This window comes from Scyliorhinus torazame, chromosome 10, assembly GCF_047496885.1.
Source record: "Scyliorhinus torazame isolate Kashiwa2021f chromosome 10, sScyTor2.1, whole genome shotgun sequence".
NCBI lineage: Eukaryota > Metazoa > Chordata > Chondrichthyes > Carcharhiniformes > Scyliorhinidae > Scyliorhinus > Scyliorhinus torazame.
The window spans coordinates 178,902,513-178,928,904 of NC_092716.1; the positions used below are offsets into that span (position 1 = coordinate 178,902,513).

The following is a 26,392-nucleotide window of genomic DNA, read 5'->3' on the forward strand; positions in this document are numbered from 1 at the left end:
CTCCTGATGGTTCTGGTGCCATGTCCATTGGTAGTCATATTTTGAAATCTCAGACTCACTGGCGTTTCACTCTGGGGTTGGGGCAGATGTATCACCTTTGCCTCACTGGTAGCCCAGAGGTGAATATTGTTTAGCTGGAGGTCAACCACCCACCCAGTGCTTTTGCCTGGCTGGGTAATTTAGTGACATTCCTGCACTTAGAAAAAAATAAATATACCATCAGGGGGTCAGTGGGAAAGTTCTACCTTAGATGGAAACCATTTATTTCCTTTTTTAAGGATCTAGATACCACCAGCTGTCGGGGGTGGGGGGGGGGGGGCAGGGGGGGGGGGGTTAGTCATAGTGTTTAAGTTTTAGTTTGTATTTTTGATTGAGAATTTGGGGCAGCACGGTATCATTGTGGATAGCACAATTGCTTCACAGCTCCAGGGTCCCAGGTTCGATTCCGGCTTGGGTCACTGTCTGGGCGGAGTCTGCACATCCTCCCCGTGTGTGCGTGGGTTTCCTCCGGGTGCTCCGGTTTCCTCCCACAGTCCAAAGATGTGCAGGTTAGGTGGATTGGCCATGCTAAATTGCCCTTAGTGTCCAAAATTGCCCTTAGTGTTGGGTGGGGTTACTGGGTTATGGGGGTGGGGTGGAGATGTTGACCTTGGGTAAGGTGCTCTTTCCAAGAGCCGGTGCAGACTCGATGGGCCGAATGGCCTCCTTCTGCACTGTAAATTCTATGATAATCTATGAATTTATTTGTAACTTTTTGACATTGTACGTTTACATCTTTGTTGGTTGATTGTTTGTAACATTGTTATTATTATGTGAAACTTCAAAAAATATATTTTAAATGGACACCGCCTCCCACCGGTAGATGGCGCAAGATGGGCAGAGTAAGGCGTTCCTGGGTGCAGTGCGCAGGGCCAGAAACATCTTTGGTTTTCAGGAAGTTGCGTTGAAGTTTTTCTCCAACCTCTAGTCTGGGGAAGCAGTTTCCGGTTTGGGAACCAGGTGAGTGACCAGTCACGATGTACATCGAGCCGTGTTCCTGGGACCAGGTTGGTTGATTTTGGGCCTTCTCCATGTCGCGTGAGGCCGGTGAGGTTTCAGTGCCCGTTTATGTTATTGAAAGGCTGCTTTATCCCGAGAGCGGCTGGTGCGACCTGCAATAATATTTCACAGAAGAAAGCAGAGTTGCTTCAAGCAATTATTTGATCATCTAATAATACATTTACCGTGATTACCTAGGAAATACGCAACATCTTTGCGCACATTTTCCTCATTGACGGCTTCCAGCTGTGCATGATTAATATAAGTTCGACCCTAACTCAGACTCCAAATTCAAGCAGCCCGTCTACTTTTTGCAGAAGCTTACTGTACAAACTCATTTGCTCTATTAATACTTATTGATGCTCTGTGTAACCTTTTGCTTTGTCCCACTCCTATGATGTACTTTGGGAACATTTTATTCTGTCAGATGTCTGATTGAAGTCCAAGTAAATTGCTGTTTTAGCAGGAAGGAGCATTTGGGACCCTGGACGATGAGAATTGTGGTGGTCAAAGGGCAGGTAGCCAAAACTTTGGTCAAAGAGAAGTGGGGAGAGATTTAGGGAGGGAATTCCAAAGCTTGGGGCATAGGCACAGCTACCAATAGTGGAGGAATTAAAATTGAGGATGCCTCTGTTCATCTTTGCAGTGTAGCTGGACACCCTAAACCCCTATGCTTAGAACCCAGAGGTGTGAATGTAGGTCTGTCAGCATGTGGACATGCCTTTGCACCCATCAATCAAGTCCCAGCAATGGGTCAAATTGTACCCACTGCCTTCTGGCTTGGCAGGGTAAAATACACTGGAGTGGAGTAAGCAACTGATTCCTTTAAGCAAACATCTTCTGGCAACTCCTGCAACTGAACGATCTCCTGATGGAAGGGTTCTGCCCTTCCTCGGGATTCAATCTATATGGTCAAGAAGGAGATGTAGATGCTAGGCAAGTCTGTGTCTTAAACTTCTGCTGAGACTATGCAACCAAAAACAAATGAAGAGGAAACTTCATCCTTGCTCTTTCCAGTGAAGAGACCAACACAGGGGAAAGCATTTTGTGGGTTATGAGCCAGCCTAATTTGTGGAAGGAAAGGGTGGCATGCGCTGCTTCTGGTGGAAAGGATCCGTGCAGTCAGTCAATTGGTCAAGCACTGCCTCCCTCAAGCTGGGCAGCCCCCAACCAATAAGGTGCTGATCTGCCAACGTTTGCTTTCCTACAGGGGTGTGAGGATTGGGGATCCAATCCTGACAAGCAGGCAATAATTAGGTGCGAAAGAAACAAAAAGTAAAAACTCCAAGTTTGTACGGTGGCATGTCAAGACTATGTGGTCCTGGCAGACATGATGACTTTCAGCAGACAATGTACTTAAGACGGCATTGATCGACTGTAGGCTACACAAGTTAAGCATTCACATTGCTGCTCTTGAATCGGCTTCATTGGCTGATACTGGATCAATATGCAAGGCCAATTATACCTTCTATTGGCATGGCAGAAGTACAGATGACCACAGTAGATATGGTTTTGTTGTCAACAACAGGTTAATGCAGCTGATTGAGATGCTTGTTTAGATTCCTGAATGCCTCATACTATCAGATGGTGGTTTTGTCACCATCATCTGTGCTTGCGCATCAACCAATGCCGAAGTTTACTTAATGACACATCTACCATATGGAGAAAAATATTTCTCCGGGGTGACTTTAATGCAAGAGTTGGTTCATGAGTTTAATGGCAAACATACCTTGAGTCAACATGGTGTTGGCAAGATCAACAGAAATGTTGATCAGAGCTTTGTGCAGAATGTGAACTTTACGTTATCAACACCTTCCAGGTCAGACATCGGCACAAGGTGTCATGGCACCATCTGAGATATGGCATCAACATGACCTGCTTATCAGCAGAAGGTGTGATCTGTCTAGCATTCGTCACACCAACACCTATCAGAGTGCAGTTTGGGGATACCTATTGCTCATTTGTAAATTGTAGGGTGAAGGTGCAACCATGGAAAATATACAAATCCGAACACACTGGCATGCTGTGTGTCAACATTTCATGCACAAGGGTTAACAACAAATGTCAGGTTCTCAGAAGCTCTCAGGCAGTCTCTTCAACATGAGAGCTCACCAGAGAATGCTGACGAAGCATTGAATCTCAGTGGTCAATCATCTACAAAATTGCAGTAACCATGTTTGGTAATGAATCCTGTCATTGAAGCAAAAAACACAGTTTACCTGGCCCTAACCCTAATACATGTGAAAATGTCATGTTTGCAGTTGTGCAGAAGACAGCAAGTTACTGTGTCAACAAGTATTTCATTAATCTGTGCAAAGAAATACAAGCTACCAATTCACAATCATGTGTTTGCATTATGTATGACGGAATTACCATCACCAAAGTTGCTTCTTTGAAATCCACAGAAAGGGAAATACTCACTGACAGGAACAAATAAATGGCAGGTGGGTCGAGCAGGTTCTGCGCTGTAAATTCTATGTTCTATATTCTAAGACTCAGAGCTATACTCAAGTAAAATGGATATCTGCGCCTCTGCTTGATGATATTCTGCATCTATCTCTAAAACTTGATGCAAAACCCTCAATACTTGAGCTTGAAAAAGCTATTGACTAGCAGCAAGGAAAGCACCTGGAAAGGACAGAATACCAAATACTAAAGTATGGAAAGCTGCTGTCAGACCATATTCAGCAACCTCCTCTTCTGGAGAAAAGGTCCTGCCCACTGGAGAAGTGTGATGTAAACATCATGATTTTGTACAAGAACAAAGGTGATTTAAGAGGATTGTACCAACTACTGGGGCATCTCACTTCTCAGCATCATCAGGAAGGCCTTTGCCAAAGTCATTCAAATGAAGTTCCATCAGCTAGCCAGTAGAATATACCCGGTGGAACAATGTGGCTTCAAAACGGGCAGGTTCACAGTAGACATGATCTTTATCAGCTTCAAGAGAAGTGCAGAGATAGCAAGCACCACTGACCTTTTGTGAATCTTACAAAAGCATTTGACACATGATTAGGATGGGCTTCTAGTGGTTACTAAAGAAAATAATTTGTCCTCCAAAATGTAACAGTTTCCTACAATCCTTTCAGGATAACATTCATGGCACCGCCTCTGACAGATTTTAAATAAAAGGTAGGGTGAAACACTGCTGCATCTTGGCCTTGGTATCTTTTTCTCAGTCCCAAGGTTTCCTTTCTGACATGAAAGAAATGTACCTTCACGTGTACCTCCACATGTGATCAAATGGGATACTCTGCAACCTCTCAAGACTGAAAGCCAAGACAAAACTATGCCATGTCCTGATCAGAGAACTTCTGCAATCTGATGATGCTGCACTCATTGCCTAGACAAAAAACAACTCCAAAGGCTCATGGAGTGTCTGTCATGCTCTCCCTCACCCTCTGTGACAAGAAAACTGTAGTTAGGGGACAGTATATTGTGTGTCTGCATGTGACGAGACTCCTCACTGGAAGCAATCAGCAAGTTCTGCTAAATTGGATCGATAGTGACGGACAACATATCTTTTAACAAAGAGTTCAGCACATGCATTGGCAAGGCAGCCACTAACTTTGGCCAACTAACAAATAGGCATGGAAAACAACAAACGGACCTGCAGAACAAAGATGCCTTCCTGCAAGAACGGTACCTGAGCACATTGCTGTATGGTAGGAAAGCAGACAACTTGCACTGATCAGGAACAGAGGCTTAGTCACTTTCATCACTGGTTTCTATGACCATCTGGTTCACGAATGGCCTTTAGGGAAGGAAATCTGCCATCCTTACCTAGTCTGACCTACACGTGACTCCAGAAATGTGGTTGACTCTTAAATGCCCTCTGAAATGGCCTAGCAAGCTACTCAGTTGTATTCAACCGCTACAAAAACATGAAAAATAATGAAGCCGGATGGACCACAAGGCATCGACCCAGGAACTGGAAACAACGGCAAACCCAGCCCAGCCGACCTGCAAAGTCCTGCTTACTAACTTCTGGGGGCTTGTGCCAAAGCTGGGAGAGCTGTCTCACAGATTTGCAAAGCAACAGCATGACAAAGTCATACTCACAGAATCATACCTTACTGGCAATGACTCCGATACCACTATCACTATTCCTGGGTATGTTCTGTCTCACGGACAAGACAGACCCAGCAGAGGTGGCGGAACAGTGGTATACAGTCAGGAGGGTGTTGACCTGGGAGTCCTCAACATCGACTCTGGAACCCTTGAAGTCTCATGGCTTCAGGTTAAACATGGACAAGGAAACCTCCTGCTGATTACCATGTATCGTTCGCCATCAGCTGATCAATCAATACTGTTCCATGTTGAACACCACTGAAGTACTGAGGGTGACAAGGGCACGGAATATACTCTGGGTGGGGGACTTCAAAGTCCATCACCGGTAGCACAGTGGTTAGCACTGTTGCTTCACAACGCCAGGGTCCCAGGTTCGATTCCCAGTTTGGGTCGCTGTCTGTGGCATCTACACGTTCTCCCTGTGGTGCTTTGGTTTTCTCCCACAAGCCCCTGTTAGGTAATTTGGACATTGTGAATTCCCCCTCGGTTTACCCGAACAGGCGCCGGAATGTGGTGACTAGGGGATTTTCACAGTAACTTCATTGCAGTGTTAATATAAGCCTACTTGTGACAATGAAAATTATTATAAGAGTGGGCTCGGTCTTAGCACCACAGACCGAGCTGGCCGGGTCCTAAAGGACATAGCTGCTGGACTGGTACCGCGTGCATGTTGAGGGAAAAACATACTTGACCTCTTCCTCACCAACCTGTCTGCTGCAGGTGCATCGATAGAAGTGACCACCACACAGTCCTTGTGGAGACAAAGTCCCGTCTTCACATTGAGGATACCCTCCATCGTGTTGTGTGGCACTGCCATTGTGCTAAATAGAATAGACTTTGAACAGATCTAGCAACTCAAGACTGCATCCAGGAGGCACCTGTAGGCCATCAGCAGCAGCAGAATTGTATTCAACCTCATGGCCTGGCACATCCCACACTCTACCATTACCACCAAGCGAAAGGACAAACCCTGGTACAATGCAGGAGACTATGCCAGGAGCAACACCAGGCATACTAAAAATGAGGGGAGGGCAGTGGTTAGCACTGCTGCCTCAGGGCGACGAGTACCTGGTTTCGATTCCGGCCCTGGGTCACTGTCTGTGAGGAGTTTGCACATTCTCCCCGTGTCTGCATGGGTCTCACTCCCACAACCTAAAAAGATCTGCAGGGTAGGTGAATTGGCCATGCTAAATTGCCTCTTAATTGGGGGAAAAAAGAATCGGGTACTCTAAATGTATTTTAAAAAACCTTAAAATGAAGTGTCAACCTGGCGAAGCTACAACACAGGGCTACCTGTGTGCCAAGCAGCAAGTAATAGATGAGATAAGTGATTCCACACCAACACATCAGATCTAAGCTCTGCAGTCCTGCAACATCCAGTTGTGAATGGTGGTGGACAGTTAACAAACTCACTGGAGGAGGAGGCTCCACCATATATCCCCATCCTCCATGATGGAGGATCCCAGCACATCTGTGCAAAAGACTAGGTTGAAGCATTCGCAACAATCTTCAGCCAGAAGTGCTGAATGGATGATCCATCTCGGTCTCCTCCAGAGGTCCTCGGCATCAAATGTCAGTCTTCAGCCAATATAAATCACTCCACATGATATCAAGAAACGGCTGAAGGCACTGGATACTGCAAAGGCTATGGGCCCTGGCAATTTTCCGGCAATAGTACTAAAGACTTATGCTTTAGAACTTGCTGCACCTCTGTTCCAGTACAGCTACAACACTGGCATCTGCCCCGTATGTGGAAAATTGCCCAGGTATGTCCTGTACTCAAGAAACAGGACAAATCCAACCCAGCCAATTACCACCCTATCAATCTACTCCATCATCAGCAAGTGATGGAAGGAATTATCAACAGTGCTATCAAGTGGCACTTACTCAGCAATAACCTACTCATGGACGCTCAGTTAGGGTTCTGCCAGGGTCACTCAACTCCTTGCCTCATTACAGCCTTGGTTCAATTATGGGGAAAGGAGCTGAATGCCAGAGGAGAAGTGAGAGTAACTGCCCTTGACATCAAGGCAGCATTGAAGCCTATTTGTGACAATAAGTTATTATTATTATTTGACTGGTTTGCCATCAAGGAGCCCTGGCTAAATTGGAATCGGGGAAAACTCTCCACTATTTGGTTTCATACCTGGCACAAAGAAAGGTGATCGTGGTGTTTGGAGTGTTGCTCTATTAATAATGTTGGTGAACCACAAGCCTTCCCTTGTATCAATCAAATGACCATACAACCAGTTAGTTAGTCCAAAAGATGGTTTATTTACATACACGAGTTATCTCGACTTGCGAACACAATATCTACTACGAGTTAAACTACACCTATCAGCTACAATAACCTATACTTAACTTCAGGGCGACCAGCACTGTGCAAATGGATAAGGCCTTTATCTGAATTTCATTTGGCTGGTTCGAAGAAAGTGGTTCTGTCTCTGCTGGACTCATCCGTCAGGTAGCGATCATTGGTCTTGAACTTAGCTGGCTGTTCCTGCTGCAATTGGGCTGGCACAGGCCGGATCCAAAAGAGACAGAACACATAGCTGTGTCCTCTTTTATCCCTCTGGGATTTCGCGCTCTTTGGGGCGGTCCTTAACCTTGGACCCAATAGTTCGACAGGGCTCTGATCACTGTCTTCGATTTCGCCCAATAAAGGGGCGGGTGCCTTGGTGGCTGGGCAGGTCCTTAGCGGTCATTGACCTTGGCAGTTGGGCTTTCTGCCTCAGGGGAGTGGCGCCGATCAGTCTGTGGCTGTGCCTGTTGCTTGATTGGAGTTCTATTGTCCTGGGAAAATGGGCCATTAAAATGCAAGTGAGCGGGGGTTTCAATCAGATCTGGTTACCTGTGTTTCAGGTACACATAGGCTCTGTATCTGTCTGAGTCCTGGGTTGGCCATAATTCCCATGCTCCTTTGCAGGTGGTTATCTTAGATGGCTACAGGAGGTCCATCATCTCATCTCCAGGACATCACTGCAGGAGTTCCTGAGGGTAGTGTCCTCGGCCCAACCATCTTCAGCTGCTTCAACAATGACCTCCTTTCCGTCGTAAGGTCAGAAGTGGGGATGTTTGTGGATGACTGCACAATGTTCAGCACCATTCGCGACTCCTCAGCTAATGAAGCAGCCCATGTCCAAATGCAGCAAGACCGTGACAATATCCAGGTTTGGGCTGGCAAATGGCAGGTTACATTTGCGCCACATAATTGCCAGGCAATGACCATCTCCTACAAGAGAGGATCTAACCATCGCCCTATGACATTCAATAGCTTTACCACTGCTGAATCCCCCACAATCAACATCTTTGGGTTTACCATTGATCGGAAACTGAACCGGACTAGCCATAATACTGTGCCTGCCAGAGCAGGTCAAAGACTAGGAATCATACGGCGAGTAACACTACCTGACCCCCGCCAAAGCCTGTCCACCACCTACAAGGCACAAGTCAGGAGTGTAATGGAATACCCTCCACTTGCCGGATGAGTGCAACTCCAACAAAACTCAAGAAGCTTGACACCATCCAGGACAAAGCACCCTGCTTGAATGCTACCTCTTCCACAAACATTTAATCCCTCCACCACTGACGAACAGTGGCTGTTGTGTGTACCATCTTGGAGTGCATCTACAAGAAGAACTGCAGGAGCTCGCCAAGGTTCCTTAGGCAGCACCTTCCAAACCCACGACCACTACCATCTAGAAGGACAAGAGCAGCAGATACCTGGGAACCCCACCACCTGGAGGTTCCCCTCCAAGTCACTCACCACCCTGACTTGGAAATATATTGCCATTCCTTCTCTGTCACTGGGTCAAAATCCTGCAACTTCGTCCCTAAGAGCACTGTGGGTGTGCCTGCACCTCAGGGAAGACAGCAGTTCAAGAAGGCAACTCCCCAACACATTCTGAAGGGCAACAAATGCTGGCCTAACCAGCAAAGTCCACATACCCATAAATGAATTTTTTAAAATACATCCTTGCATCACACGGAACCACAAAGCCATCAATGAAGCAGCCCTTTCTACCTTGAATATGCAAAGCATGCTACCACAAGTCGAGCAAAAAATACTTTGTTGGCTTGGGCATGTGCACAGGATAGAAGATGGCTGCATCTCGAGCATATGCCGGATGGAGTGTTGCCCATGCCAAGAAACCAACAAGATGTCCAAAGCTCTGATTCAAGAATGCTGTCAAAAGAGAGTTGAAAGCCCTCAACATCAGTCACAACAACTGGGGAAATTCCAGCTGAGAATTGATACAAATGACAGCATCAACTGCGGGCAGACGTTTCCCACCAAAACACAATGTAGCTTCAGGGGCTCCAAAGCAGACACCAGTCTGCAAACAAGCTGTCAACAGAGATCATTCCACACCACTGACAAGGGACAACCTGTGTTTGGCAAGGGACTCGAGGGCAGCATGGTGGTGCAGTGGTTAGCACTGCTGCCTCACAACGCTGAGGACCTGGGTTCGATCCTGGTCCCGGGTCACTGTCCATGTGGGATTTGCATATTCTCCCCGTGTTTGCATGGGTCTCACCCCCACAACCCAAAGATGTGCAGGTTAGGCCACGCTATATTGCCCCTTAATTGGGGAAAAATAATTGGGTGGTATTAAATTTATTTTTTGAAAAAGAACTTTAGTTTTTAAAAAAAATAAGGTATTGTTGTAAGGGGGGAAAAAAAGACCCATTTGTTTGGGACTTGATGGCAGCTTTGCCACTGCCATATAGTAATTGGCATGATGTACTGTGTCGCCATGTGGGACTGGAATGAGTTCCTCAGCCAGTCGTATATAGAAATTTTAATGTACCAGTTGGGCCATTTATTCTGTTGTTTTGTTAACAATGGAAACATAGGAACAGGAATAGACTATTTAATCCCTCCAGCATTTGGTAATGATTAGGCAGTTGAATCCCATTTCTCCATTCTTATGCCAGCTGGATCCATGTTATGTCCCACCACTATTTACATCCTGCAGTTGGACTCGGTTTGTAATTAGTTTTCTCTTTTCTGTGCAGCTATCTGGAGTTCAGATGAAATGGCCAGTTCAGGCCGACTGAGGGAAGATAAATCCCAAGACCGGTTTGATTACCTACAAGCCCTTGTTACTGAGATTCAAGATACTGATAGTCAAGGTAGGATGACAAAAATTGTAGGATGGTGAACCACGATTATCAGACACAACCCAGGATTGGAACTATGGGATTCTAACTAGTCAATGTTCAAAAAGGAACTATTGTGGATGTTTGGAAGTGAAGCACAGGTGCCAATATTTTTGGTTGTGCTCATGTTTCTTGCCACACAATGCCGCCAGTGTCCTAAATTTATGCTGTTTAGTATTTTTTAATCAATTGTATACCGAGATATTTGTTGCAGCACTTCACAGGCTAGGCTTTCTGAGGCAAATATTATTGAGCAAGTCAGATCTCGGATTGAAATCCGTCTTCGCTGATTGTAACCTGTTTTTTATTATTGTAGAAAAGGAGGGACAGCTACTGAACTCAAAAGCACAGAACTCTAGTGATAACGTTTGAATATTTATTAAAATAATTAAATTTTAAACACGATAAAAAAATATACTGTTAGACAAGATCTTGCAAGATAACCCACAAAAATGTCTTAGAAAATGTACACAATGAAACTAACATTTGGCAACAATCCTTACAGATTCTCAGCTGAAAAATCCAGGATGTGTTTCCCAAATGAAGAAATTACCTGTCACTGCAAACAGAAATACATTTGTTAACGTCCCAGACACTAAATGTGCTGAAGTGGTTTTCCAAAGGCAGATTCAAACAAACTAATTCACAAATTGCTTTTCTCAATTCACAACTTTTTACAGCTTTTCAGCATACTCAAAAACTGAGAAGCTGGTCTTCAGCAGGTTTCCCCGACAGCAACTCCACTCCAGCTGAAAACCTGATCTCATAAATCTTTTTTCCCTTTTATGTTCGCTTGCCATTGTCTTTTTAAAAAATATGTTTATTAAGAATTTTTTCAACCATACAAACCCCCCCATAACAAAAAGAAAAGAAAAGTCGCATGCAAGACATAAACATGTCAAATTAACATAATATAGAACTATGTACATTGGATTCCTCCCGCACATATCAACTTTCCGGAACATTTATGTATTTTCTTGCTCAAGTGCCCCCAGGAACCCCCCCCCCCCGAAAGAGATGTCCCCCCGTCTCTCCCCCCCCCCACTGGGTTGTTGCTGCTGCTGACCGAACTTCATCTAACGCTCCGCGAGATAGTCTAGGAACGGTTGCCACCGCCTGGAGAACCCCTGCACAGACCCTCTCAAGGCAAACTTTATCCTCTCCAACTTGAGAAACCCTGCCATGTCATATATCCAGGCTTCCACAGTGGGGGGCTTCGCATCTTTCCACACTAACAAAGATCCTTCGCCGGGCTACCAGGGACGCAAAGGCCAGAATGCCGGCCTCTTTCGCCTCCTGCACTCCCGGCTCGTCCGCCACTCCAAATAGTGCTAGCCCCCAACTTGGCTTGACCTGGACTTTCACCACCTTAGATATAGTTCTCGCAACTCCCCTCTAGAACCCATCCAGTGCCGGGCACGACCAGAACATATGGGCATGGTTCGCCGGGCTTCCTGAGCACCTCCCACATCTGTCCTCCACCCCAAAGAACCTACTCGGCCTCGCCTCCGTCATATGCACTCTGTGAACTACCTTAAACTGTATCAGGCTAAGCCTGGCACACGAGGAAGAGGAATTAACCCTACTTAGGGCATCAGCCCACAGCCCCTCCTCAATCTCCTCCCCCAGCTCCTCCTCCCATTTACTCTTCAGCTCCTCTACCAAAGCCTCCCCCTCTTCTTTCATCTCCTGGTATATCGCCGACACCTTGCCCTCTCCGACCCATATGCCCAAAATCACCCTATCTTGAATCCCCTGTGCCGGGAGTATCGGAAATTCCCTCACCTGCCGCCGCACAAACGCCGTCACTTGCATGTACCTGAAAGCGTTTCCCGGGGGTAGCCCAAACTTCTCCTCCAGTGCCCCTAAGCTTGCAAACGTCCCGTCAATGAACAGGTCCCCCAGAGGACCACAATTTTAATCGACTGTACTCTGCCTGCTAGCGAGAGTGGCAACATGTCCCATCGTTTGAAGTCCTCCTCCATCTGCTCCACCAGGCCTGTCAAATTAAGTTTGTGCAGGGCCCCCCAGCTCCTAGCTACCTGGATCCCCAAGTATTGAAAGCTCCTTTCCGCCCTCCTCAATGGTAGGTCGTCTATCCCGCTTCCCTGGATGCACCACGAAGAGCTCACTTTTCCCTACATTAAGCTTATAGCCCAAAAAGTCCCCAAACTCCCTTAGAATCTGCATGACCTCCACCATCCCCTCCACTGGATCCGCCACATACAGCAACAGGTTGTCTGCATATAGCGACAGTCGATGCTCCTCTCCCCCTCGGACCACCCCCTCCATTTCCTGGACTCCCTTAATGCCATGGCCAAAGGTTCAATTGCTAATGCAAACAACAGGGGGGACAGGGGGCACCCCTGCCTCATCCCTCGATACAGCCGAAAGTACTCCGACCTCCGCCGATTCGTAACCACACTCTCCACCGGGGCTCTATATAGGAGCTTAATCCAGCTAATAAACCCTCCCCCGAACCCAAACCTCCGCAACACTTCCCAGACATTCTCCCACTCTACTCGGTCAAAGGCCTTCTCCGCGTCTGTAGCTGCCACTATCTCCGCCTCTCCCTCCACCGATGGCATCATAATCACATTTAGGAGCCTCCGCACATTGGTGTTTAGCTGCCTGCCCTTTACAAATCCCAACTGGTCCTCGTGAATCACCCCCGGGACACAGTCCTCGATCCTCGAGCCAGCACTTTTGCCAGTAACTTAACATCTACGTTGAGGAGCAAGATCGGCCTGGACGACCCACATTGCAGTGGGTCCTTATCCCTATTCAGGATCAAAGAGATCATCGCCTCCGACATTGCCGAGGGCAGGGTCCCCCCCTCCCTTGCCTCATTGAAAGTCCTCGCCAGCACTTCCGGGTGCGGCTATGCAGAGCTAGGTCGCATATTCGGCAGCTCCTGCTTGGAACGGACTTTTGGGCTCTTTTACAGGGCCCCCACGGCATTTGTTTGACATTTCCCGGTGTGGGAAGAAGGCTGCAATATTCCCCCGCCAGTGTCCCCCAGGAAGGGTATGTCTCTTGGTTGCCAGACACACGCAGAAACAGTAAAAGATTTGGCTGCAACTGCAGGATAAACAGGGCCTCTTCCAGCATGCAGGCGGGGGAAGGGCAAGCTTAAAGCTGCAAGCTGACCTGAGGGCCTGTATCAAAAGTGAATTCTAGCAGCAGAGGGAACAACTGTGAAAAGACCTCATCAAGGCCACTGAAGGGACTTCCGGTTGCGGTGATGCCTAGCTAGCCGCACGCTTCGGCGGCTCCAGCTCCGACGGACCTTCGGGCTCTTTTAAGAGCCCCAACGGGGAATTTTTCGACGACGCAACCCGGTGTGGGGCGTGTGAGAAGGGAGTCCCCCCCCCAAACGAAGGAGGAAAAAACCGGCGGCGGCGGCTGCAGCGCGAGGAATCGTCGACCAAAGGGTCAGAAAGAGACAAGTACAAGATGGCGGCGGAGAAAGCGCAGGCGACATGGGGGCCTGAGCATGAAATTGTGAGACGGTGCGTGGAGCTGCTGAAGAGGGAGGTGCTGACCCCGTTGCTACAGGCAATTGAGGGGCTCAAGGAGACATTAAAGACCCAGGAGACAGAGCTCCGTGTGGTGGAGCAGAAGGTGACAGATATTGAGGACGAGATCCTGGGCCTGGCGGTTAAGACACAGACGCACGAGGCACTTCATAAAAAGTGTACTGAAAGGATCGAAGCCCTAGAAAATGGAGCGCGAAGGAAGAACCTTCGGATACTGGGTCTCCCTGAGGGTGTGGAAGGAGTGGACTGTGGAGCGTACGCAAGTACGATGCTGAGCTCACTGATGGGTGCTGAGGCCCCTACGGGCCCCTTGGAGGTGGAGTGGGCAAATCGGATTCCGGCGAGAAGACCAAAAGCGGGAGAACCACCCAGGGCGATAATCGTGCGATTTTACCGCCTTAAGGATAGAGAAGAGGTCCTGAGATGGGCTAAAAAGGTGCGGAGTAGCAGATGGGAGAATGCAGTGGTACGGGTATACCAGGATTGGAGTGCGGAGGTGGCGAGAAGGAGGGCGAGCTTCAACCGAGCCAAAGAGGTGTTGCATAAAAGGAAAGTGAAGTTCGGGATGCTGCAGCCGGCAAGACTATGGGTCACGTATCAGGAGAGACACCATTATTTCGAGACGGCGGAGGAAGCATGGACCTTCATCAAAGAAGAGAAATTGGATCGGAACTGAGGGACTGATGCTGCAGGAAATGTTATTGTTAATGTTACGGTGGAAGTTAATTGAGAAGTAAACAGGGAAGGGGGGAGACATTGGGGAAATGTGGGCGCCGGTGAGGGGGGAAAGACGGGACATAGTTGGAGAATGGGGAAGGGGAGGGGGAGGGGAAAGGGAGCTGCGCCATAAGAGGCGGGTCAGGTAAAGGGATGTTCCCGCACCAGAAAGAATAAGGCGGGAAGACAGGCGCAAGGCGGATGGGAGTTCCCCACATGGAGGAGTGAGCAGGAGTAGCCGGGGTCAGTTGAAGTCAGCTGACTTACGGAAGTAATATGGGGGGAGGAATCATGCTAGAAAGAGATCTAGCGGGGAGGGGGGGGGGGGGGGGGGGGGGACAACTGGGTTGCTGCTGCGGAAATCCAAAAGGAAATGGCTAAAGAGTGGGTGGGCGGGGATGGTGTGCGACGCTGGGGGAGCGAGCGGGAGCGCGGAGGCGGGATATGGGACTGGCCTAGAGAAGGTAATGGCTAGTCGACACGGGAGGGGGGCAGGTATCCCCCTAGTGAGGCTGATCACGTGGAACGTGAGAGGCCTGAACGGACCGATAAAAAGGGCCAGAGTGCTCGCGCATTTGAAAGGACTAAGGGCAGACGTGGTTATGCTCCAAGAGACGCACCTAAAGGTGGCGGACCAAGTTAGGCTAAGGAAAGGATGGGTGGGACAGGTGTTCCACTCAGGACTGGACGCAAAGAATAGAGGGGTGGCCATTTTGGTGGGGAAACAGGTCGCATTTGAAGCAAAGAACATCGTAGCAGATAGCGGAGGTAGATATGTAATGGTGAGTGGCAGGCTGGAGGGAATGGAGGTCGTGTTGGTTAACGTGTATGCCCCAAACTGGGACGATGCGGGATTTATGAGACGGATGCTGGGGCGTATACCGGACCTGGAGGTAGGAAACTTGATTTTAGGAGGGGACTTTAATACGGTGCTGGACCCGGGGCTAGATAGATCCAGCTCAAGGACCGGAAGAAGGCCGGCAGCGGCCAAGGTACTTAAGGGGTTTATGGACCAAATGGGGGGAGTGGATCCATGGCGATTTCTTAGACCTAGGGCTAGGGAGTTTTCCTCCTTCTCCCATGTCCATAAAGTGTACTCCCGGATAGATTTTTTTGTTTTGGGAAGGTCGTTGATCTCTAGGGTGGAAGAAGCTGAGTACTCAGCCATAGCGGTTTCGGATCATGCCCCACATTGGGTGGACCTGGAATTAGGAGAGGAAAGGGAGCAGAGAACACTCTGGCGATTAGATGTGGGACTGATGGCAGATGAGGGAGTGTGTGCAAGAGTGCGGGGGTGTATTGAGAGATATCTGGAGGTCAATGACGACGGCGAGGTCCCTGTGGGAGTGGTATGGGAAGCACTAAAAGCGGTGGTCAGAGGAGAGCTGATCTCCATTGGGGCCCACAAAAGGAAAACAGAGGCCAAGGAAAGGGAAAGGTTACTGGGGGAGATTTTAAGGGTGGATAGGGAATTTGCAGAGACCCCGGAGGAGGAATTGTACAGGGAGAGGAGACGACTCCAGACGGAATTTGACCTTCTGACCACCAGAAAGGCGGAGATACTGTGGAGGAAGGCACAGGGGAGGAGGTATGAATATGGGGAAAAGGCGAGTCGCCTGTTGGCTCATCAATTGCGAAAGAGGGCAGCAGCGAGGGAGATAGGAGGAATTAGAGACGAAAGGGGAGACACGGTGCGAAGGGCAGGAAAGATAAATGAGGTGTTCAAGACCTTCTATGAGGAACTGTATAGGTCTCAACCCCCAGAGGGAGAGGAGGGGATGCGGCAGTTCCTGGACCAATTGAGGTTCCCGAAAGTGGAGGAGCAGGGGGTGGTAGGCCTGGGGGCACCGATTGGGGTGGACGAGGTTATTAAGGGACTGGGAAGCATGCAAGCAGGGAAGGCCCCAGGACCAGACGGGTTCCCGGTGGAGTATTACAGAAAATATGTGGACTTGTTGGCCCCGTTGATGGTGAGGACGTTCAATGAGGCCAGGAAAGGGGGACTCTACCCCCGACGATGTCGGAGGCGACGATATCGTTAATTTTGAAGAGGGATAAAGATCCGTTGCAGTGCGGGTCCTATAGACCCATTTCATTGTTGAAACGTGGACGCCAAATTGTTGGCAAAGGTACTGGCATCGAGGATAGAGGACTGTGTCCCGGGGGTGGTGCACGAAGACCAGACAGGGTTCGTAAAAGGGAGACAACTGAATGTTAACGTGCGACGACTATTAGGGGTGATAATGATGCCCCCAGTGGAGGGGGAGGCAGAGATAGTGGCGGCAATGGACGCAGAGAAGGCATTTGATAGGGTGGAGTGGGAGTATTTATGGGAAGTGTTAAGGAGGTTTGGGTTTGGGAACGGGTTTATTAGCTGGGTTAGACTTCTTTATGGGGCTCCAACGGCAAGCGTAGTTACAGGTCGACATAGATCGGAGTATTTCCGACTATATAGGGGAACAAGACAGGGATGCCCGCTGTCTCCATTGTTGTTCGCGTTGGCAATTGAACCTCTGGCCATGGCGTTGAGAGACTCCAGGAAATGGAGAGGGGTGATTAGAGGGGGAGAAGAACACCGAGTCTCGTTATATGCGGATGACCTATTGTTATACGTGTCGGACCCAGCGGGGGGAATGATAGAGGTTATGCGAATTTTGAGGGGGTTCGGGGATTTCTCGGGGTATAGGCTAAACATGGGGAAGAGTGAATTATTTGTGATACATCCAGGGGACCAGAGTAGAGAGATAGAAGGCTTGCCTCTAAGGAAAGTGGAAAGAAACTTCCGATACCTGGGGATTCAGATCGCTAGGAGCTGGGGAACCTTGCACAGACTTAATCTGACACGGTTGGTAGAACAAATGGAGGAGGACTTCAAGAGGTGGGACATGCAGCCTCTATCGCTGGCGGGCAGGGTGCAAGCAATTAAGATGATGGTCCTCCCGAGGTTCTTATTTGTATTTCAATGTCTCCCTATACTAATCACCAAGATCTTTTTTAATAAAATAGACAGGAGCATCACGAGCTTCGTGTGGGCAGGGAAAGTTCCGAGAGTAAGGAGGGGGTTCCTTCAGCGTAGTAGGGACAGAGGAGGATTGGCACTACCGAACTTGGGCGATTACTATTGGGCCGCCAATGTGGCAATGATACGTAAATGGATGATGGAGGGTGAGGGAGCGGCGTGGAAAAGACTGGAGAGAAAGTCCTGTAAAGGGACGAGTTTAGAGGAGCTGGTGACGGCGCCGCTACCGATCTCACCTAAAAAGTTTACCACGAACCCGGTGGTGGCGGCAACATTGAATATCTGGGGACAGTGGAGGCGACAGAGAGGGGTGCGGGGAGCCCTGGTGGGATCCCCAATCAGGAACAACCATAGGTTCGCCCCAGGAAGAATGGATGGAGGATTTCAGAGCTGGTTCCAGTTGGGAATTAGGAGGGTGGGAGATTTATTTATAGATGGGACTTTTGCGAGCTTGGGAGCATTGGAGGAAAAGTATAAGTTGCCCCGGGGAAATTTCTTGAGATATATGCAGATGAGGGCATTTACTAGACAACAGGTGAGGGAATTTCCGTTGCTCCCGACACAGGGGATACAGGACAGGGTGCTTTCAGGGGTGTGGGTCGGAGAGGGCAAGGTGTCAGAGATTTACCGAGAGATGAGGGAAGAGGGGGAGGAGTCGGTGGGCGAACTAAAAGGAAAGTGGGAAGAAGAACTAGGGGAGGAGATAGAGGAGGGTATGTGGGCTGATGCCCTAAGCAGGGTAAATTCCTCTTCCTCATGCGCCAGGCTTAGCCTGATTCAATTTAAGGTGCTACATAGAGCACACATAACGGGAGCAAGATTGAGCAGGTTCTTTGGAGTGGAGGACAAATGTGGGAGGTGTGGCGGGAGCCCGGCAAACCACGCACATATGTTTTGGGCATGCCCGGCACTGGAAGGGTATTGGAAGGGAGTGACGGGAGTGATTTCGCGGGTGGTGAAGGCCCGGGTCAAACCAGGCTGGGGGTTAGCTCTATTTGGAGTTGCGGAAGAGCCGGGAGTGCAGGAGGCGAAAGAGGCCGACGTTGTGGCCTTTGCGTCCCTAGTAGCCCGGCGCAGGATCCTACTCATGTGGAAGGAGGCGAAACCCCCCGGACTGGAGGCCTGGGTAAATGATATGGCGGGGTTCATTAAACTGGAGCAGATAAAGTTTGCCCTGAGAGGATCGGCTCAAGGGTTCACCAGGCGGTGGCAGCCATTTCTCGACTACCTAGGGGAACGTTAGAGGGAAGACAGATGACCAGCAGCAGCAACCCAGGGGGAGGGGGGGGGTTTTAGTTTAGGTCAAAGATAAAGGGGTTTTGTTACTTGTGTATTGTTTAAAATTTCTGTATTGTTATTGTTGCGTTTGCTTTGTAAGAGGGGAAAAATTGTTGTTTGGGAAAAAATTTTCAATAAAACATTTATAAAAAAAAAAGAAAGTCCTCGCCAGCAACGGGCCTAACAGGTCTACATACTTCCTATAGAACTCCACCGGGAACCCATCCGGTCTCGGGGCCTTCCCTGCCTGCATGCTCCCCAGTCCTCTAATCAGCTCCTCCAACCCACTTGGCGCCCCCAAACCAGCCAGCTCCTGCTCCTCCACCCTCAGGAACCACAGTTGGTCCAAGAATCGTCGCATCCCCTCTTTTCCCACTGGGGGCTGGGATCTGTACAGCCCCTCATAGAAGGCCTTGAATGCCTCATTTACTTTCACCGCACTCCGCACCGTAGTTCCCCTTCCATCTTTGACTCCACTTATCTCCCTCACTGCCATCCTCTTACGGAGCTGATGTGCCAGCATCCGGCTCGCCTTCTCCCCATACTCATACGTCGCCCCCTGTGCCTCTGCCTTCCCTGTGGTCAACAGGTCGAACTCCATCTGGAGACTTCGCCTCTCCCTGAGTAGTCCCTCATCAGGGGCCTCTGCATATCTCCTGTCCACTCTTAAAATCTCCCCCACTAACCTCTCCCTTTCCCTGCCCTCTCTCTTCTCCCTATGAGCCCTGATGGAGATTAACTCTCCCCTGACCACTGCCTTCAGCGCCTCCCATACTACTCCCACCTGCATCTCCCCGTTGTCGTTGGCCTCCAAATACCTTTCAATGCACTCCCGCACACTTCCTCGTCTGCCAGCAGTCCCACATCCAACCACCACAGCGGGCGTTGGTCCCTCTCCTCCCCCAACTCTAGTTCCACCCAGTGCGGGGCGTGGTCTGAAATGGCTATGGGCAAATACTCCGTTCCCTCCACTTTTGGGATCAATGCCCTGCCCAGAACAAAAAAATCTATCCGGGAGTAGGCCTTGTGTACATGGGAGAAAAAAGAAAATTCTCTGGCCAAAGGCCTGGCAAATCTCCACGGATCTACTCCCCCCATCTGGTCCATAAACCCCCGAAGCACCTTGGCCGCAGCTGGCCTCTTTCCGGTCCTAGATCTGGAGCGATCCAGTGCTGGGTCCAACACCGTGTTGAAATCCCCACCCATTATCAAGCTTCCTACCTCCAGGTCCGGAATACGCCCCAACATGAGCTTCATGAATCCAGCATCGTCCCAGTTCGGGGCGTATACATTTACCAATACCACCCACGTCCCCTGCAACCTAACGCTCACCATCACGTATCGACCTCCATTGTCCGCTACTATGTTCTTGGCCTCAAACGACACCCGCTTCCCCACCAGTATTGCCACCCCTCTATTCTTCGCATCCAGCCCCGAATGGAATACCTGTCCTACCCATCCCTTTCTTAACCTGACTTGATCTGCCACCTTCAGATGTGTCTCCTGAAGCATGACCACGTCTGCCTTCAGACCCTTTAAGTGTGCGAACACTCGGGCCCTCTTAACCGGCCCATTTAGGCCCCTCACATTCCACGTGATCAGCCAGATTGGGGGGGCTACCCCCCCACCAGCCATCTCCTATTTTAGGCCAGTCCCGTGCCCGCGCCTCCCGCGCCCTCCAGTCCCCCAGACGGGGAACCCCCGTCCCGACCACCTCTTCCGTTTTCAGTTCCCCCTCGGCCAATGCAGCAGCAACCCTATTTCTCCCCGCCCCCCGCTAAATCCAAATCTAGCTCTTTTGCTCACCTCATAATACTTCCGTAAGTCTGCTGACTCCTGCTGACCCCGGCTTCCCCCGCCTTCCCCTTGACCCCCCCCCTGTGGAAATCCCGCCTCCTCCTTGCGCTCCTCCATTTCCCCCCCCCCTCCCTAACGCGGGAAAAGCCCGCGCTTTCCTGAGCTAGCCCTGCCCCCCCTGTGGCGCAGCGCCTGTAGCGGCCTTATCCCAATTCCCCCATCCCCGGGTCTCACCTCCCTCCAGCACCGGCGCCCACAGTCCTCACAGTCTCCCCATCAAAACTCTTCCCCCATCCATCGTCCCACCTGTGAAACATTCTTTACCCATATTTACAACCCTGTATACAGTCACACAGTCTCACATACGCCCCGGCATCGGCCCCCTCCACTCCTTCAGGGAGACCCAGAATCCGGAGATTCTTCCTCCTCGACCTGTTCTCCAGGACCTCGAATCTCTCGGCCCACCTCTTGTGCAGCGCCGCGTGCGCCTCCATCTTCACCACCAGGCCCAAGATCTCGTCCTCGTTCTCGTTGGTTTTGTCCCTCACCTCTCGGAGCTCTACCTCCTGGGCCTTCTGGGTCTCCTTCAGCCCCTCGATCGCCATCAGCATTGGCACCAGCACCTCCTTTTTAAGCTCCCCCACGCAGCGCCTGAGAAACTCCTGCTGGTCCGGCCCCCATGCTGCTCGATCGCCGCCATCTTGTTTTTTCCCCCTCGTTTCTCCCGCTGCTCCAAAGCCTCTTTTTCCGCCGCTCCACTTCTAGTCCCCTCCGTACACGACGGAAGGGGGACCTTGCTCTCACCTTCCCACACGGGAATCGGTCAAAAGATTTCCATTGGGGCTCCTCCGGAGAGCCCAAAGTCCGTTCTAGCGGGAGCTGCCGAAATGTGCGGCTTAGCTCCGCATCGCCGCAACCGGAAGTCCCGTTTGCCATTGTCTTTAAAATCCTATGACACTTAGGCTCCCCAAATATTAAAACCTTTCATGTTTCTATACTACCTCAATTTTGGATCAATAAAATTTTTAATGTCTTCCCGTTTACACTCAAATGCCCTGTAAGATGTAAATGTTCCTTATTTCCTTTGAACGTCTTTTCAAATGCAATAATTACACTTTCAACACTCAATTCCAAATGTAAATTTCAAACCCACCCTGTTTACCTGTAAACTAAAACCCACTATAAGACCTCATTACAAATGCAAAGACTCAATACAAAATGCTGTATACACTACAGATAATTTGACTTCAAAAACCTCTCCTTTGATTAATCTTGGACTCACACTGACACAGCTTTCCTTCACCTACACAAAATATATATATGTGACACACAGAAAATATAAAAAATACCCATATCAGCCCAATGTTCGTTCTGTGGTTGTGCACTTCAGTCCTAATGACTGACAATGCCAGTGCCAGTCCTGTGTGTATGGAAGCTAACATTGTTTTATTCTAAATTTTCAGAGGCAAAGGAGCAAGTTCTAGCAAACCTGGCTAATTTTGCATATGATCCCAGTAACTATCACTATCTACGACAGTTGCAAGTTATTGACCTATTCCAGGATATGCTCACAGAAGATAATGAAAGATTTGTAGAATTTGGCATAGGTAAAACCTAAATTTTATATTTTTATTTTTTCCACTTTTCCCACGCTCCTTTAGTTGTGGGAATGGATCTTCGAAACTGTGTTCAATATCCAGACCGGTTGTCATAATTAATCAACAAGAATTTTTTTTGAAGGAAATATGACATATGTTGAAAAAGAGCAATACCAGAAATATTAGTTTTACTATCTCTATATTTTTATATTTATCTATTTGTCTGATTTCCTGTGATATAGATCAGGGGTAAGCTGAGTTTTGGAATGTGGTTGTTATACTTACTGTTAATCTGACATGTCCCTTTAAGGTCACTGCCTAGGTACCTCTGGAGGACGGTGGTTTGTATTGATCCAGAATTCAGTTATAGCTTAATTACTGCTCATGAAAGAATTGAGGTGATTATAATTTTTTGGATCAATCTATAAAACTTTCTCACTGTTAGGTTATTAATCTGTAATTGACTTGCATGTAAAATGATTGGCTTTCTTTCTGCCCTGGGCCCTTTGAAGTGTAATGAATGCTCTACAGACACTCTCAAAACTTTTTTGTTTTGTTTTATAAATTTAGAGTACCCAATTATTATTTTTTTCCAATTAAGGGGCACTTTTAGAATGGTCAACCCTGCACATCTTTGGTTTGTGCGGGTGAGACCCATGCAGACACTGGAGAATGTGCAAACTCCACACGGACAGTGACCCGGGGCCTTGATCTAACCCAGGTCCTCAGCGCCATGAGGCAGCAATGCTAACAACTGCGCCACCGTGTCACGCGTCCCCCCCCAACTCTCTCAAAAATGTATACAGATCATGGTGGCTCTTGCATGACTTTCCTCATGGGGAGTTGGAAATATATGTTTATGATGTGCAATGCACCTGTAGATTAACATCATTGGGATTTATTTTCATTCCGAAGTATCATAGGTCTTTCAGAATATGATTATTTCTTTGTAGCAATTTAAATCAGTAATCTTGTTTTTTGTGTGTGTGTTAAATGGGAAAGAAACTGTAAGGACATTAACAGTAACGTTATTAATCATATTCTCACCTGTACTACTTGTACTTTATGTCTCTCTCCAAATTTTGATGGACCCAAGCATTGACTATGTTTTTAAAAATATTCTACAGGTGGTCTCTGCAACCTTTGTTTGGACAAAGAAAACAAGGAATACATTTTGCAGAACAATGGGGTTCAGGCAGTGCTGGAATGTTTATCCAGCCCTAATGAGGACATAGTACTATCTGCTATTACCACATTAATATACCTGATGACTCCTTTGTCCCAGAAAGAAATCACAGCAATACCAGTTGTTGAGTGTATGCTACGGTTCTCCATGTCTAAAAACAAACGTTTGAGTAACTTAGCAACCCTGTTTCTCGAAGACTTCTGCTCGCCAGAAGAGGTAGAAAAAGCTCAGAACTTGCAGAATCACACAGCACTTGGAATACCACTTCCAAAAGAATAGACTCAGAAACGTCTTAGAATTCTACAGAATTTTGATGCTTGTGGACTTACTTCTGGACATGGGACATTAAATGTAACAAGAGCACTACATCACTCTTGGATTCTTTCCTCTATTTGATTCAATTAATAACTCCAAGGTTTGCGGTATATGGTCTCATTGTTGGCTGCAGTATAACATGCGAACCTATATGTAATTATCATCAGTTTGTAATGCTATCCAAGTGCCAGTTTGGTTAAGTTAGTAATGCTCTTGCCTTAAATTATATCAAAGCTGAATAATGGTGCAGTGGTTAGCACTACTGCCTCACAGCGCTAGGGAGCTGGATTCGATTCCAACCTTGGGTGACTGTATGGAGTTTGCACATACTCCCTGTGTCTGTGTGAGTTTCCTCGGGTGCTCCGGTTTCCTCCCATAGTCCAAAAATGTACGGGTTAGTGGATTTGCCATGCTAAATTTCCCTTTCGGGTCCAAAAGTTATGTGGGGTTGCAGGGGAGTTAACCTCGGTCGGGTGCTGCTTCAGAGGGTCGGTGCAGACTCGATGGGCCGAATGGCTTCTTTCTGCACCATAGGGATTCTATTCTGCTGATGAAATGCTGCATTGGTAGAGATGTGCCGTCCTTCAGATGAGACAGTAAACCAAAACCTTATTCAGGATTATCCTACAATTATATTCAATTAATTGGGCATTCTTCTGGTGTTCCAGCCAAAATTCCTGCCTCATCAAAGATGGAAAAGTTCAGATTAATTGGTCATTCATATTTTTGATGTTTATGACCCAGAATGGCTTCTATATTTACCTACATAAATTGTTACACGTCACAGGTATTTCAACAGTACGACATAAGTACAAGTTTTCTTTATCTTATCTTTCACTGAACTTTCTCCCTGTGTCTGCGTGGGTTTCACCCCCACAACCCAGAGATATGCAGGTTAGGTGGATTGGCCATGCCAAATTGATTGGCCATGCTAAATTGCCCCTTAAGTGGAAAAAAAATAATTGGGTACTCTAAATTTAAAAAAAAATCTGATCTTTCACTGAAAATGACTTTAACATGAACAGTCCAGCAACCAATATAAGTGGATAATCCTAATTATGTCATTTTGGAACCAGTGTTGTACCCTCGACTGAAGTGCGAGGGGATTATGTCTGTTTTTCTGCTGGGTGATTAGACCAATTTACACAGTTTCTGTTTTTCCTATCAATGGAAACAGAATTAGGCAGATGGAAGGTATGGTGGAATTTTTAAAGTCTCTTTATCCACATTGTGTTAATTTACCTCCTTGCATTTGGGAATGTTTTATTCACACTTGCACAAATAGATCAAATCTTTCCCTCATTTTCTGAGCAGTGTTGCACAACTTCCTTTATGGTAAAAATATTTAAGATCTAGTTTTGTTTGTCCTCTAATGATGCTAGCTTTCACTGAGGTATAGTTCCATTGGTGCCAGTGCCTTCTTCCCCCAGTAACACCATTTAATGCCTGTTCTTCATGTGAGTTTAGACTAAGCAGGCTATTTAACTGTGGACCTGAGCTTAATCTTTTCCTTACCTCTTGGAATTCTGCTTCCCTTACATTAGGAGCTGTGAAATCAATCCCTTATGCCTTGTGCTCTTCCGACACATGACAGTAATTGAACCAGAAACCTTTCAATTTTGTGCAGTGTCCATGAATTAACAAAAAATAGTACAGCACAGGAACAGGCCCTTTGGCCCTCCAAGCCTGTGCCGACCATGGTACCTGCCTAAACTAAAACCGTATGCACTTACGGAGTCCGTATCCTTCCATTACCACCCTAACCATATATTTGTCTAGATGCCTCTTAAAAGCTGCTACCAAGTCCATGAACTTTAAGTCTTGTATTTATTTGCCTTCTAATATATTTGTAAAACTTATACATAAAAGTTATATACAGAAAGTTGATTTGGGATGCTTAGAATAAAATTAAATAAACCCCCAAAAGTGCAACAATATGGAATTGTTTCCTGTACAACCCTCCTGATCCTCCTCCTCATCAATTTAGACGATGCTGAGATTGCAGCCCCCATCTACCTCTCTCCCCCACAGACCCGGACACACATTTCAGGACACACTGGTTAGGGGACAACAAATGTGGTGATATCTGTGGTCGACGAATAGAAAAGGTCAGGACCCGACTGGACAGGACCAGACACAAATGGGAGGAGAGGGCAGCATGTGGCGCAGTGGGTAGCACTGGGACTGTGGTGCCGAGGACCCGGGTTCGAATCCCGGCCCTGGGTCACTGTCCGTGTGGAGTTTGCACATTCTCCCCATGTCTACGTGGGTTTCACCCCCACATCCCAAAGTGCTGGATAGGTGGATTGGCCACGTTAAATTGCCCATCAATTGGAAAAGAAAAATAATTGGTTACTCTAAATTTATATTTAAAAAAAATAGAAATGGAAGGAGGAGCTGGGCATGGAGATAGGGGAGAACTCTGGATCGAGGCACTGGACAGGATCAACTCCACCTCCTCTTGCGCTGGGTTAAGGTGGTGCACAGAGCATACCTTACTAAGACACGTATGAGCGGGTTCTTCCCAGAGTTGGAGGATAAATGCGAGTGGTGTCAGGGGGGGCCTGGACAACCACATCCACGTGTTCTGGACCTGCCCCAAAAGAGTTCTGGGTGACCTTTTACGAGGCCACGTCCAGCGTTTTGGGGTCTAGATGGAGCTGTGCCCATC

General features: G+C 48.1%; 2 protein-coding genes across 3 annotated transcripts in view; both read left to right on the forward strand.

The window, feature by feature from the left end:
- Positions 1-876: 876 nt before the first annotated feature.
- armc7 (armadillo repeat containing 7) lies at positions 877-23,774 on the forward strand. Of its 2 annotated transcripts, none has more exons than XM_072519003.1 (4): positions 877-999; positions 10,129-10,245; positions 22,086-22,229; positions 23,348-23,774. In XM_072519003.1, exons 2-4 carry the CDS (start codon positions 10,149-10,151, stop codon positions 23,683-23,685), a joined length of 579 nt encoding a protein of 192 aa, XP_072375104.1. In that variant the 5' UTR covers positions 877-999; positions 10,129-10,148; the 3' UTR covers positions 23,686-23,774. The 2 variants fall into 2 exon arrangements, with proteins under 2 accessions (XP_072375104.1, XP_072375103.1); XM_072519002.1 differs by having other exon boundaries at positions 970-1,046.
- Positions 22,087-26,392, forward strand: part of tmem138 (transmembrane protein 138) — a 49,080-nt gene continuing 44,774 nt past the window's right edge. The window contains exon 1 of the mRNA XM_072519006.1: positions 22,087-22,229. The gene's annotated coding sequence lies outside the window, so the exon portion shown is untranslated. The remainder of the gene's footprint in view (positions 22,230-26,392) is intronic.